Here is a 15,546-nt window from a genome sequence, read left to right on the forward strand (position 1 = left end):
AGTTGCCACTCAAGATTTGGGGTGAGGGGCATGCTTTGAGGTTCACCTGGGCTGCTTTTCTACAGCACCACTAGCAATGCTAATGTGCTAAAGGCTCAAGGGAGTCCTCATACGGTTTGGTGACCCCTTGCTTTGGGACACACCACTACACCAGAGTTAAGTCATGAAGTTCTCACAATCTGAACTATAAGGAACCCAGCACCACAGAGAAGACTTGAATAGAAAGGGGAATCCTTCACCTTAACATTATAAAGCCTAGAAATTATAAGGCAGCCAGTTTTTATATTGATAAACATTTTTATTCTAATATTATAGTAATAATTCAAGTGAAATTTTCTTTGAAAAGTCAACTCTGTTAAAACAAAACTTGTTAAATATCTTTCATCAAACAGAAGCGTATTCTTTTCAATCCCCACAGCAGTCAGAGCCCTGTAGCAGAGATAAGGTTTCTTTTTTTAAAGCCTACTACATTTTGTTATTGCTAAAAAATCTGAATTAGTTGTCAACATCTCAGAAGCAGTGATTAATTAACTTTTGAAAGCTCTACCAGATACTCTGACATAAAATCATGAATCCAGATATCTGTGTCTGGCAACGATGTGTCCACTAAATAGACTACGACTTTCCGGTCCCAAGGGTTAGCATTTTCTATAACTGTCTGCACCAACGCCACCAGAGGTTTCTTCTCCACATGATTTCGAAATACCATCGAAGCCTCCTCAGACCACTGGTTGCACTTCACCCCTAGGAGAAAGACAGGGAGTACAAGGATCAGTGAGGGGTCAGATGAGCCTTTCTTTGATCTGTAATAATGGAAAACTATTCAGTCAATTCCAAAGTAGCTGAAACATACCAGGTTAGAACTTGTCTAATTAAAACAAAACAAAACAAAACAAAATAAAAAGATAGTTGCTCAACAATTTTAAAACAGTTTTCCTATTCTGAATGGGGTTACTTCTGTAAACCTTTACCTACAGACACAAGTTTCATTAAAATTGATGGCTGTGTTATAAAATGAAATTATAACTACTGCCCACTTCCCTATATAAAGTATATGTACACTTAAACTGATAATAGGGATAACCAAGGGGAAGAAAAGATCAATAAAATTGTTAACACTGTTGTCAACTGTACTCAAAATATCAATGATATCATTGATACGTCTCTTAATGACAGACTTTTTTCTAGATGAACCAGATAACTTAGTGAAAGAGGAGGAGGAGGAGGAGGAAGAGAATTCATACACCTAGAGTAGACTAATTTTTCAAAAAATTTTTTAATTTTTCAAAACTATATACAATACCATGGCAAGAGCCCTGGACTGAAAGTCTGGAGATCCAGTGACCATTCTCGGCTCTTCCTCTATCAACTGGTATGATCTTGGGCAAATCAACTGGCCTCTCAGGCCTCAGTTTACTTATATAAAATAAACTCATTGGACCAGATTCATTCTAAAACTCATGCATTTCTAAATCTTAAGCTTGAGGGCTCAAGTTAGAGAATTCTAAGTTAGAATTCTAAATTAGGTTTTAAAACAAAATCGACTGGGTAACAGGTACTGAGGGGGGCACTTGACGGGATGAGCACTGGGTGTTACACTATATGTTGGCAAATCGAACTCCAATAAAAAATATACAAAAAAATAAAACAAAATTGAGATAAGAATAGGTGTTTTTCAAAAAATCTTAGTAAATTAACATGAGTTAAGTCCACATATACTAGATTACAGAAACTATAAATGATGTCCCATAGTGATGAAGGTCTAGGAATTTCACACATAATTTAACAGACCTGCTCTCTATACAGTGAGTAGGTTATGTTCTTTGAGAATAAGAGAAGCCTAGAGTATCCTCCAAGCTGTTGTTTCACGACCTGGTTAATAGCAATAGTAACAGTACCTAACCCTCCTAGTGTTGGGGAGAAGTCAACAAGATGGAGTGGCTGGTAGAGACCTTTGCACATAATAAGTACCAGTGACTGTTAGCCATGGTGCTGGTGACAGGGATGATGGTGCCATGCACTCGTTCTTCACAGGCACTCCCCCTCTGGACAGTTTAATTATCATGCTTAACAACGTGTTGTTAGCAAAACCTGAACATTCAAAAGTCAAAAAAAAAAAAAAACATGATCATTAAATCTGAAGAAACTCTTTAGAGGTCTGAGTTCAAAGCAGACCAGTGGGGACGCCTGGGTGGCTCAGAAGTTGAGTATCTGCCTTTGGCTCAAGTTGTGATCCCAGGGTCCTCGGATTGAGTCCTACATCGGGCTTCCTGCATGGAGCTTGCTTCTCCCTTCATCTGTGTTTCTCCCTCTGTGTGTGTGTGTCTTTCATTAATAAATGTTAAATCTTAAAAAAAAAAAAAAAAAAAAAGCAGACCAGTGGTAACCACGCTCATCTGCAAAATGCCATTTTTTGGTTCATATCTAACAACCATGGGAGTTTCCTCTGAAATCTAGCAGGAGACACAAAAAAAAAAACCCTGAAAAATACTTCAAAATAACACTGTATATAGATGTAGATAGACATCACCAAAAAAGCCAGTCAAAAGAAAAAATCTATATACATAATTATCTTTCATTTCTGAGATCAAATCACTTCTGCTATGGTGCTAAATGTATGGGATGACCCAGGGTAAGGAATCAGGGTTGCACCATGTGGTCACAACCCCCCATATCACATTACAGTGGGACATAGAGAGCCCCAGATGGCCGAAGGTCTTCATCTCTCATCCTTTTGAGCTCCACACTCTCTACTAATGCTGGTGAACCTCTGGATGAAGCTACACCTAACTGTGCATGTTACCTATCAATGGAATGCACACAGAGGAGCCGCCGGCACTTGTACTGCTGCCACAAAAATCTAACTGGACAATATTTTTAATAAGTACCCCAGACACCTACTAACTTACATCCTCAGCTTTTTTTTTTTTTTTAACTTTTTTAAAGATTTATATATTTGGGAGAGAGACAACGTGCGTGTGAATGCACACAAGTTGGGAAGGGGGAACGGTAGAGTGACTGTGTGTGTTCCCCTAAGTACCCAGGACAAAATGACACTAGTCACTGTGTGATGGCATGAGTTCGAATCCTGAAGAAATTACCTGCAAGTTGAGCTGTGACTGCTTGAAAGGGCAGCTTCCGGAACACAGCCGCCAGAGGCTGTACCTTTCTTATGTTGACCAGTTCATGCTTGCCGTAGTCCAGCTCATACACAGACACCAACCCGTTGGTCAGAATTCCTTTTAAAAGCACCCTGTGCCACCTAGATGTGCGTTGGATTAAAAAAGAAAGAAAAAGACACGAAGTCAACATGTGCTTTGTGGGTAACAATGTATGAAGTAAAGAAAAATTAATGTAAATGACTTTTATTGAAATATGAGTCTGTACTGTCATCAAGGTTTTAAAAGAGACTGTTCCTTCTTACTCCAAAGGTTACTTACTACAAAGGTTACGTATTCTCTGCTTTGCCACCTGCTCAGTTGATGGCATCTGTTCATTCAATCCCTGTTTATAGGCCTTGTGGAGCTAGTGCAGGAGCCCAAACACAATAAACAGCAATCACCACTAAAGCAGAATCAAATAGATGAAGGCCAATAAGGACAAGGCAAGGAGATCCCTTCACTCTGATAGGGAGACAGAGGTGGCCACAGGTCTAGGACAAGAGATATGTGTGGAAGATGGGCAGAGGGAGGCAGTCAGAACCAGGCCAGGCTGAAGACATGCATGGGAAGAAAAAGCACAGAAGATTCCATAGGCCGTGGCAATTGGCAGTGGAGCAAACACCGCAGTAGAGCTAGAAGGCTGAATGTGTGAAAGAATGGAAGAGGAAATAAGACTGGGGAGAGAATGTGGGAAGAGATTACAAAACGTTTTGAATGCGAATGTGACCATTTTAGTCATGCCAAGGGAGGACACTGAAAAACAAAACAAAACACAAAGTCCAACCCACTGCCTAGAATCCTAGAAAGGATTGGAGAGTATGGGGGAAGAAGAAAGTGGTTTCAGATCTGGAGTTCAAGGCACCAGAAAGAAATTCACATGAATGTACTTTTCTCCTCTGGGCCTATATTTATCATCATTACAATAAGAAAAGCTTAGACTTCAAAGTTAAAATATGAAGGACCATCTTAAAGTCCTATAGTCTTGATTACATGATTGAAGAGTTTTATTACACTAAGGAAAGGAAGATTGATTATAACATCTAAAAAGATAAGCGTCTATGGAGGCAGCCTCCACTCCTGCCCTGGATGGCCGACCCAGCCACCCTCTGAAACAGGTTCATTAGCTATAAGCCTCAAGCCTAGGCAATAGCAGGGAAGGGCCTGCTATTGGGTTGGGGCTGCCCAGACTGGATGGATTCTCTAGCACAAGCTGGTGGAAAATGGGTCCAGAAAACCCCCAGAGCTGCTATAGGGTAAACTCTAGTAAGAAAGCTACAAAGAGGCCAATTTTGGGCACTAGTGATTGGGGGCTTTGGGAGAAAATTCCAGAAACCTTCAGATAAGTGTACAGTGCAGCAAGCAATAATCCATTAGTCACAGAGACAACAGAGACATAGAAAGGTATCATAATAAGCATATGAACTTTGGTGACCAACAGAATTGGGCTGGATTTCCCCCAGGGCCATCTTCCAGCTATGTCACCTTGGACTCCTATTTAACCTCTCTGAGTTTCAGTTATCTCATGTGCAATATTTAATTTAATTCACTTGAAGAAACCATGTTTATAGCCTAGCATGTGACTGGGCAACATCATAGGTGCTTGGCAAATGGTAGCCAGCATCATTATTATAATTATTACTAAAATGAAGATAAGCTGTGTAAAAAAAAGCACATCAGACCAAATTAAAGAGAAATTTTCATATGTGGAAGTGGTGTAGGTTGCTACATTCGTGTAAGTGTGAAAGGAGATAAAAATATTTGGTTTCTACCTGTAGTATCATCTTTAAATTGTACAGGGCACATGCTGGTGGTCTGCGCTTTTAGCATATAAATAAGCGGTACAGAGCAGCAAGGGAGAGCTAGCAGAAGACTTATGTGTTGTGCTTCTCTGCAGCTTTTAATTTTCAATGCTGATAGCTTAACTAGAGACCTCTGTTTGGACTAGATTACCAATTTCAGTACAAGGCCTCCTGTGAATCATCTGGAGAGGCTGTTAAAAACACTGATTCTGGGGTTCTATCTGCCCCACCCCTCCCGTCCTCCAACTCCCCTCCCCGATTCTGATTCAGGATGTCTGGGGAGAGGAAGGAGAATTTTAAGAGGTTTTCTAGGCTATTCTTAGCCATGGTGGATTTGGAAACCAAGCAATCAACAGTGTATCTGAAATCCCTAAGCCTTAGTTTACCACAGTTGGGGACAGGGCTTATTTAGTAAGTAGTTCTGGCGTATAGGCAAGATAGAAACTCTAAACACTTTACACTGATTTGTTCATGAAGTTTAAGAAAATATCAGATAATCTGTTCTCATCTATAAGACATCTTTGATGATCTAGAGACAAATTAGCTGGTTAAAGTACGGGAGTAGGACTGTTGGACCCATGCGGGGAGGGGGCTGAGTCTGAAGCACCATACTATAAGTCTCTGTTTATTAGCAGTTCTCCTGCCCCACATGACCCTGGCCCCCAAGTAGGACCTCCTCACTGCTAATCACCATTAATCTGTCCTTCAGATAACAGTTAACATTAGTTTCGTTTTAACTGTGATTAAATTATTTTGCGAAGAGTTCTGATGTAGGCAAATTTACACAAGTGATGTTCCTGTGTGGAATTAAAGCCATGTATACTTACAGTTTAAACATGACATGGTGAAAATGTTTTTTTGGGGGAAGATGAAAAGCTTGTGACCTATAAGCTGAATGGTTCTGAAAATGAGAGCTCGGATACTTTTCTCTCTTAAGAGTGAAAAATTAGGCTTTTTTCTCTCTCATGAAAAAAATGAAATTTTTACAAATGCCTATGCTTGATGTCTTAGGAATGAACAAAAGCATTTTATAAAAAATAAAATAAGCAGTTTGAAGTTTCAAACTGAGTTCTGGTTTGTGTGTGTGTGTGTGCGTGTGTGTGTGCGTGTGTTATGGGGGAACAGTTCTTTGTGTGTGACATCATCAAGTATGCTTGGTCAGTTACCCTAAAAAATGCTGGCAAAGGAGATGGGATGGGGGCAAACTGTTCCTCTCTAGGGCTTATGTGACCTTATAGTGCATAGAGTGCAGTGCTTGGGCTTCAATGGGTTGGAGCCAGAACACATTGGAGGGCTTTAGGAAAGGAGGATGTGGATTCAAATATGAAGTGTGATAAAATGGGACTTCACAAATGAGAAATTGTGGTTCTCACTGTCTGAAGGCCGGAGAAGTGAACTAGGTACTGTTGCACCTTGTAAAAGGTGGCGCAAGCTCTCTGGGAGCAGCTGACAACATATATCAAGAATCTTGTCATCTTTAAACAAGTCGTATCTCTTCTAGGAATCTATATCATAAATAAATAATCTGAAATGTGAACGAAGATTTATGTTCATTGTTATTTAGAACAGTGAAAAATCTGGGAGAAAAAAACCCTATGTAAGAGAATGGTAAGTAAATTATGATTCCTCTTTATGATGGACTATTATTCAGCCATTAAAAATGTTTACGAAGAAATTTTATCGCATGGAAAAATGTTCACAGGATTAAGCAAAAAAATAGGTGTGGAATTATATATAATAATTATATATAATAATAATATACCAATTGTATGAATATGTATAGAAAAGAACTAGAAGAAATACATAAGTAGTTTAACAAAGGTTATGCCTCATTGGCTGATTTTTGTATACTTTTTTGTATTTTCTAAATTTTCTACAATAAGTACTTTGTTTTTAAAATTTAAAAGTCATTCAAACAAAACAAGAAAATAAGTCATTCAATAAAAAACATTATTTCTAAATAAACAATATTTTGTCTAATAGAAATGTAGAAAAAACATTTAAACCTTCATTTTAGATATAATTAACATTTTAACAGGAATTTAATATATGGTCACTAGATTTTTAGATAAATGACATCATTTCAAATATCAAAAAATGGCATGATCATTAGTCTCATTTGACATTCAAAATTTCCATTTGTGTAGTTCAAAGTCTCCCTGCAGGGATTAAGGACTCTTGGTATCACTCTACATATTTTTCTTAGTAGAATAAAATGCTTTGTCCAAGGACCTACTTATTTTCCACTTTTGCAGCATACACTTGGTCTTTTTCCACTGCTACATGACGCTCCTCAGACACACTGTAATACAGAATCATCTCTTCCATCAGAACTTCCAGCTTATGTATCTCTTGCCATGGCTGGATGACAAAGTAGCCTGGGTGACAGGCCACAGGCACATACACATCCATATGTTCCCCTGGCTTCGACAAGTGGACAGGAGGTGGCAGTTCCTCCACAGAGAAAGAGCTGGTGTGGTCCACCACAGACTTCTTGATGGCATCTGTGAGGCTCTTTCTGAAATTGTCTCCAGTGCTGCCCGGAACGGGGGTGCTACCACTTTTGCTGTTAGGAGAGCTAGCTCCACTGGATATGGCACTCAAAAACACATCCTTCTGATGCTTCCACAAGTCTGCATTTGTAATCTGGCGATTGATACTGCGGTGAGGATCGGGGAAGTTCTTAGGGGTAAATAAATAAATATGTGCGATCCCTCTAGTTTCGTCCACTTTTGTAACCTTTGGAAAAGACATGAGATATTTCAACAAATCCAAGTTCACACTGAATTCCAAGAGGCAGTTATAATACCAACCTCAGATATTTAAAACATAGTATTTTGCAAGAAACCCCAACTTGCTAAAATTCATTTTATTTAAGGTAAGATAAATTATCTATCATAGCTGTAGTGGTGAACAGGCTTTTAAGTCCAAACAGTCTAGATGCCAGCAGCTGGCTTATGGAAATGAAAACTTTATTAACATCTAAAAACTGAGGACCTTGTAACCCACTAGAGGTCATTTCACTGAGATGGAGTCTATGTATCATGATTAAACACTTTTTTGGTTAATGAAATTTAAAAATGCTCAAAGTAAAGAGAACAGTATGACAAACCCTCATGTGCTCATCTCCCAGCTTCAACAATAACAAATCATCATAAGAATGGCAAGAGGTTCCATGCGCATTCCACCTAGGTTGGTGTATCCTCAGACTGGGAAGCAAAGGATAAAGCTTTGACATTCACCATACCCTTGGAGACCTCTGGTCCAAATGCCTTGTTTGGTCTAAAAACCTGCCCTCACCCTTTATTGCCCCTCCCCAGTTACATGAGGGAGGGAACCTAAGGAGAAAAAGAGTAAAAAAGCTACACTCAATAGGCCAAAATTACAGCTTTGCCCCTTTACAAAAAAGAGACCTTTTTCCTAGCAGCTGGCTACTTCTCTCTGCCAGAGGGGTGAGTGTCTTACAGGAACACCGCAGACTGACAACTGGGATTGTAGAGCTGTGTGTCCCAAAGGGCTGGGTGCCTGGTAATTCTTACCAGCTCCTCTGATTTACCCTCGGAATGACAAAAATGAGATGCTTCCAGCCACATCAATCTCTTACCAAATAGGGCAGACAACGAAAGGCAGGAACAGAGGTCTGAGACAGGGAGACGAGGTAATTCATCTGTAGTAATTTACTTAAAAATAATTTTCCTAGCAGGATGAATCTATTTAAATTAATTAGCACTTCAAAGGGCTATGAATGAATGAATGCTAATTTATTTTGATATTTATGATACAGAAGTGCCATTTCAAAAATCAACCATTACAAAATATTTTTATTGAGTACCCAATACTCTGGCTTTAAGAGCTTAAACCATAGTTAAGAAACACAATATTCCTTATCGTGTGGCAATTAAAGAATATAAAATGGTAAGTAAGTGTGTAACTGTATAAACACAAGAAAATCCGCGTGAGCTAGAATAATTTGGAGATTTTCATGAAGATGTTTCTCAAGGGCATTTCACTGTTAAAAGTTTATATAAAATAACACTGTTTTCATTAAAACAGAGAACTATCTTACATTTCTATTCTTGGAAATAAGAGCAATGTTTTTGATACAAAGGTGCAAAAATGCAGAAAAAGAAATAGGAGCTCATGAAATAAAGCAGTTTAAGTAAACCTTCAGGGGCAGAAAATGATTTGCTTATAAGCCATCTTACTTTAGAAAAAAAGAAAAAAGAAATAGAAGACCTATTTAAATGGTCTTTAGAAACATTTATCAAGTTCCCTCAGCTGGGAACTTGATTCTTTATCATGGAGCAAAACAGGAGCAGAGGACTCTGCTACCTTATTAATAGTGTGAAAATTACATAAAGGGTTTAAAAATAATATTGGAGATACAGGATACATTCGTAAATAAAAATCAAACCATGAAATAGTTTATCACACATGTGACTAATCTCTTAACTATAAAAGTGTGTCAGATCTGAAAGTATCAGTTTCACGGTAAGATAAAATTTTTTTACAGAAAAACAAATGAGCCCATTTGGCTGACAGTTCCCTTTCCAAATGTATCAAGATAACTAACCTTAATGCTACAGTCAGAGCAATTCAGAACAGAATCTCTCAACCAAAGCACAGCATCTGGTGTCCACATGCCAATAGACTGTGGAAGATCTGCTAAACAGCACTTTATAGCCTGGAAAGAAAACATGATGGAAAAACAAACACACCATCTTAAAATAGGTACTGATAAGTAATGTCAATGTTATTTTCCTATAAGTCAGATGTTGCTAAGATAGAAAACAAGTAACAGCAATAGCTACTAATGAGGACTGAGGAGCTCTTAGGTTGGAGCATCTGCTATGTTCCTGGCTGTTTATTTTACCTCTGTTGTCTCTACTCCTGTTACTACTCCTAGCTTACACCAGGCACTTCATTCACACACATACTTATCCTATGATACTTCTGCATGATGGGCCAATATTGTAGCCCCATTTTGCAGATGGTGAAATGGAATTAGAGAGACTAACTTGCATTGGATCAAGAGTTGTAAAGACAGGTTTGGGATTTATATTTAGGTCTTCCCTCTAAGTGCAACTAAAAAAATGAAGTGTCATTTGGATGAAATGACTCTGGGTACAAAAATCTTTTCAGAGGCCAACATACTTCATTCAGCAGTTCCTGAGTACCTGTGGGTGCCAGGCATTTGTGGTCACCTTTGGAAGGAGGTTGTGAATAGAGTTAAGGAGGGCAAGAAAAAGTGAAATTCATAGATACCTAAATGCTTCATTTTCCCTAATGCCTTTTACCACCCACCATCACTGCACAAACTTCTGGAGAATGGGTGCAGCAGGGAATAAAAGGTGACCTTAAGGATGCTCTCCTGTCTCATGGAAGCCTTGAATTGTCTGAGGCAATCTTGTGAAGGGGAAGAAACCTACTTCCAGGATTCCCGGATTCCTTCTTTCTTCATTCTTCTTCAAGGGCTCCGAGACTCTCCCTGTGCCCCCTGGATGTGCCCTCTTTCTTGGTGGGGAGGAGGTCCCTTAGAGCAGAGAGAGCACACTCTTCAGAGGCCAGGGGGCCTGCAGAGGCCAGGGGGCAAGGATCCCTCCTTGCCAGATGGGCCAGATGGGGGCAGCACACTGGAGAGCAGCAGCCCTGCAAAGCGGAATGCCACTTCCCAAGCTCCCACAGAGCCCTGTCCCATAAAGGAGAGTGTTCGATATAGTCGGAGTTTCTAGTTTTGTCAGGATTTTTGTATGAATTTTTCTGTTTTAAATCTTGATGACCAATTCACAATTTAAAACACTGTAACAGCCAAGAGCCCAAACCCAATATTTATGGGTCAGCTTTGGCAGACAGACCATCAGTGTCCTATTCTGACTTAGACCTCTCTCACGGAGATGTCAGCCAGCAGCTTAGCCCAGTTGGCTCTTAAAGTTCTCCCAACTTCATTTCTATAAAATAACAAATCTAGATAGGATTAATAGAAAAAAATTTGGAATGGCTTTGAATGCTGTAGCACAAAGAAAGTCCTATTGTGTGGCCCTCCGACTGTCAGAGGCAGAGGGATAGATATTCTTTCCCCTCTAGTGAGGAACCTTTTCCAGGTCAGGCTGGCCCTGGGTGAATGTTCTAACACGGGGAACAGAGGCCAGAGGTGTTATCAAGTGAAAGTGGCATTTAACAATTTTCAGTATTATGGCTGAGCAACAATAAGAATAAAAGTGATTTTGAAAACTGGCTTGAACACAAGTTCAACAAGTTTTCTGTAACAGTCATTTCAGAAAAGGCAGTGGTGACAGGAGTGAGAAAAGTTACAAAAACCATGCTAATTATGGCTAAGCACTTTTTATTCACTGAATTTTGATGGCATAAGGTATCTTCTGGCAAATATAAGTGGCTTACTGAAATGATAGAATATTGAATAATTTTATTTTTAAAAACTACTAGTGTCTGTACAAAATCCTCTATTTCTCCTAAAGGTAGGAAATAGTTCTAAATAATTTTAATTCAAAATAATGCAAAATCTTTATTATCTGAATTTTTATTAATAGAGACAGGTTAGGCAGAAATTAATCTTTTTACTCAAATCTATGGAGAAAAATTCATGTAAGAAAATGGTTGAATATATGGGCAGCCCAGGTGGCTCAGTGGTTTAGCACCGCCTTCAGCCCAGGGCCTGATCCTGGAGACTTGGGATCAAGTCCCACGTCCAGCTCCCTGCATGGAGCCTGCTTCTCCCTCTGCCTGTGTCTCTGCCTCTCTCTCTCTCTATGTCTATCATGAATGAATGAATGAATGAATGAATGAATGAATGAATAATAAATAAATAGAAAGAAAATGGTTGAATATAAACAGATTTCTTAAGATAATGGCCATTTAATTAATCTAAGAACACAGGACAGGAAGTAAGTATTACTTATAAGATCTTGAAACCGTGTAGAAGTGAGCACTGGCATCTAATTATTAAAATGCAATCCCTAACTGGACAACATAGCCTAATGATGCGACATACTCGAAAACAAACATTTATCAAACAATTTCTGTAAGTTTGACTGATCTTCTTAAGTTAGCCAAACTTTACATCTGAAAACCAGTGAACAAACCACATTTGGACCATTTCCAATTTTGTTACAAACTCGGACTTTGCTCATTGTCAAGATCAAAACTGAGAGGGCATCTCACAACATGATTATAAATACATCCAAATCTCTTCCAGCAAATCTCCCAGGCTTGTAACATATAATACCTGAGGTGGTATCACAATTATTTCTTGTAGAAACCGAGGGGGAATTTCCCTGAGTTCAGACACTTTCACAGATGTCACGGTGCCAGAGTCCAGGAACTGAACATCAAGAGCCCGGCTGCTGTGAACATTCGTGATCTGCAGTGAGACAAATGTTGGCTAATTTATGAGCATATCCAAAAGGCCAAAGCACTTCTGTGCAATTATACTTTGTATAGCTCTAAAATGCATATAAAAAGCAACAAAGACTATCAGTGATAATTAAGTTTTCTTATTTTAAAATGTACCTATTTACCAAATAAATATTCTTTTAGAATAGATTTAATTTCAACATTGAGTTGTTAAATCATTTAATCAGTAGTAATCACTAAACTAATAATAATAAAATTCACAAATATAATATTTGCTGTGTTTTCAATTCTAGGACACTATTGATTATAAAACAATCTGATACATCATTATATATTGATTAAAGATGTAATCTGTTCTCCAAAATATTAAAATATGAGGAAGAAAACACTATTGTGTCTTAGCAATGAGGAAATAAAGAATAGAATTCAGACAGAAGTTTTCTTAAACACGTAAATATTATATATTTTTAAATCATAACATATTTTGGCATTTTATAGCTTTGTCAAAAAGCCCACTGACAGTTTTTATCATTTGTTCTATGAAATTGAAACTCAGAAAGTCATAGAGAGGTAAAATAAATCCAAATTAATAATTCAAAAATTGGAAAATTACACACTGAGTCAAAGCAATAATTACCTATCTGTGTTCAAAGGGTAACATTACAGCATAAGATGCTGGGTATACCTTTAAATGCCCAAACTTCCCTTAATAAGCCTTTGTGATATTTGCCTCAGTGAATACAGTTAGCATTGGCCAAATATAGCCCCATCAGGATGGTTATGTGGGCAGGGACTTCATGCCTATAGTTGCTCTCATTGCCACCTTGAGAATGGTGGTGCTTTCAGCATAATGACTGTCATGAAGAACTGGACCACTCTTGGCATGGAATATACCAAAAGTATATCAGATATAACAAAACTAAAGCCTTTTTCTAATGCTCTGGTAAATGCTTTATTAATACAATAGCATAACTTAAGTGAAATGAGTCATCAGAGAAAGACAATTATCATATGATCTCACTCATAAGTGGAATTTAATAAACAAAACAGAGGATCATAGGGGAAGAGAGGAAAAAAAATAAAACAAGACAATCAGAGAGGGAGACAAACCATAAGAGACTATTAATCATAGGAAACAAACTGAGGGTTCCTGGAGGGGAGGGGGATGAAGGAAGGGATGGGGTAACTGAGTGATGGACATTAAGGAGGGCACATGACATAATGAACACTGGGTGTTATATAAGACCGATGAGTCACTGACCTCTACCTCTGAAACCAATAATACATTACATGTTAATTGAATTAAAATAAGTTAATTGAATTTAAATAAAAAAATATAGCCATCCAGGTGGGAAAAAATATAATAGCATAGCTTTTTAATCTTTTAAGACTTTGATAAATACAAACAGTATTACAACAGTACCTTCAAATGTAATTTTTTATTCAAACATATATACTGAACAGATATACTGGTATGGTTGGTATATATTGAATGGTTATTATATCCAGGCATAACTGTGCAGAGACATATACTTCCCCATCTCAAAGAGCTCCGAGTCTCATGAGTGATGATGACACAAATATATAATCAGAATATAATGTAATAAGGCAATAATAAATTTATGCATGAGGTACTATAAGAACATAGAGACTTCCTGTCTGGGTACCTGACCCAGACAGGAAGTAGATGTTAGGGCAAGTTTTCATTCAGGAAGAGGGAATGCCTAGAATTGGTACTTTTCTTTAAAATGTACTTTTTTCTTCTTGTATTAGTAAAATACCTTTATCACAGAAAACTTAATTAAAAGATATGAAAATCACTTATAATCTATAATAGATTATAATTATCCTTCTAGTCTTTTATCCACACATTTACAAAGAATTAGATTTATAAAAATTAGAATGTATTTGCATATACTATTTCATAATTGGCTACTTTTCATTAAATGTCTCAAAAATACTTCATGTCACATTATCTTTTATATCACTTTAATATTACATAAGTCTGTCAGGTACATTGTGACTTATCTAACACTTTGGCTGGATAATTCAAGTTGTGTAAATCTTTGCTCTTTTAAGAAATAATCATACTTTTTGGATATTTGTATTTCCTTTCCACAAATTAAAATTTCATAAATATCACTATTTCAGCTGGACTTTACATGATGAATGGTAGTAAATGAGGTTGGTAAGAGTAGTTACCATTAGGGGCTAATCTGAACATTTCAAACACAGGGGAAAAAGATGAGCAAGACATACATATTTCTTATGCATGGGGGCTACAAGCATTTTGGTTATGTTGGAATGTAAAGGGAGAGGCAGGGCAAGGCAGGAGATGAGGCTGAGAGAAAGGTAAAGGTAAAATCCTGGAGAGCCAGATGTCCTTAAGAACCAGACTTTACACCCTGTAGATGAGAAGAAGCCAAAACCAAGTTTTTTTTTTTTTTAAACCAAGTCTTAAGGAGAAGAATAAGATGGTCAGCTTTATAAGAGGCCACGTATTGTTGGTGGTCAGACTGGGTAAGGGCTTTGGAATCAAGTAGATAGGGTTTTAATCTCAGCTCATACTTTCTAGATGAATGACTTTCCTCCTCAGTCAGAATGGGATCACAGGATTTTGTGAAGAATTAACTGAAATCAATTATGTTTAGAAAACCTTTGTGTCTGGGAAATAGTAAGCCTCACTGAAAGTTGGTTGTATTACGATTTGCTATTATTTACATTTTGGGTCACTCACAATAGTGGCATCCATGGCTCCAATGGAGGAAGCCAAGAGTAAGGACAGAGGAATCATGGTATTAGAGTGATCTAGGCAAGAAGTGATAAAGAGGTGAAAATGGCAGGCTTTGGTGGTTAGTTGCCCTGGAGGCTGAGGAGGATGCAGGAATCCAAGTAACTCTCGAGGACCAGGCTGAATGGTTGCATGAATGGTGGTACCACTAGAATACAGACATAGGAAGAAGACAAAGATGGGGAAAGATAATTTTGGTTTCAGACATGCAGAGCTTGAAGAGTTTGCAAATGGGCAATTAGGCTGACTTCTGCCTAAATCTGAAGCTCACCAAGGGCTAGAAAACAAACTGGAGAGTCATGAGGACCAAGTCGGTAACTGAACCAATGAGATGGCATTACTTAGAAGGCTGAGAAGAACTTGTGAACTGGGACAGGACTTGGGGCACTGACACAGACACTGCAGAGTGCAGGTGGGGGGCAGG

At 38.2% G+C, this 15,546-nt stretch overlaps 1 protein-coding gene across 9 annotated transcripts in view; it reads right to left on the reverse strand.

The window, feature by feature from the left end:
- Window positions 1-285: 285 nt before the first annotated feature.
- The window catches only part of TDRD7 (tudor domain containing 7), a 72,134-nt gene continuing 56,873 nt past the window's right edge, over window positions 286-15,546 (reverse strand). For all 9 annotated transcript variants that reach the window (XM_055302710.1, XM_055302705.1, XM_055302704.1 and 6 more), the window contains 5 exons: window positions 12,204-12,338; window positions 9,534-9,644; window positions 7,197-7,699; window positions 3,102-3,262; window positions 286-744 (listed from right to left, as the gene is read on the reverse strand). In XM_055302710.1, coding sequence (XP_055158685.1) covers window positions 524-744; window positions 3,102-3,262; window positions 7,197-7,699; window positions 9,534-9,644; window positions 12,204-12,338 — 1,131 coding nt within the window. In that variant the 3' untranslated portion in view covers window positions 286-523. The remainder of the gene's footprint in view (window positions 745-3,101; window positions 3,263-7,196; window positions 7,700-9,533; window positions 9,645-12,203; window positions 12,339-15,546) is intronic.

Source organism: Nyctereutes procyonoides, unplaced genomic scaffold (assembly GCF_905146905.1).
Source record: "Nyctereutes procyonoides isolate TBG_1078 unplaced genomic scaffold, NYPRO_anot_genome, whole genome shotgun sequence".
In the NCBI taxonomy this organism is placed as follows: Eukaryota; Metazoa; Chordata; class Mammalia; order Carnivora; family Canidae; genus Nyctereutes; species Nyctereutes procyonoides.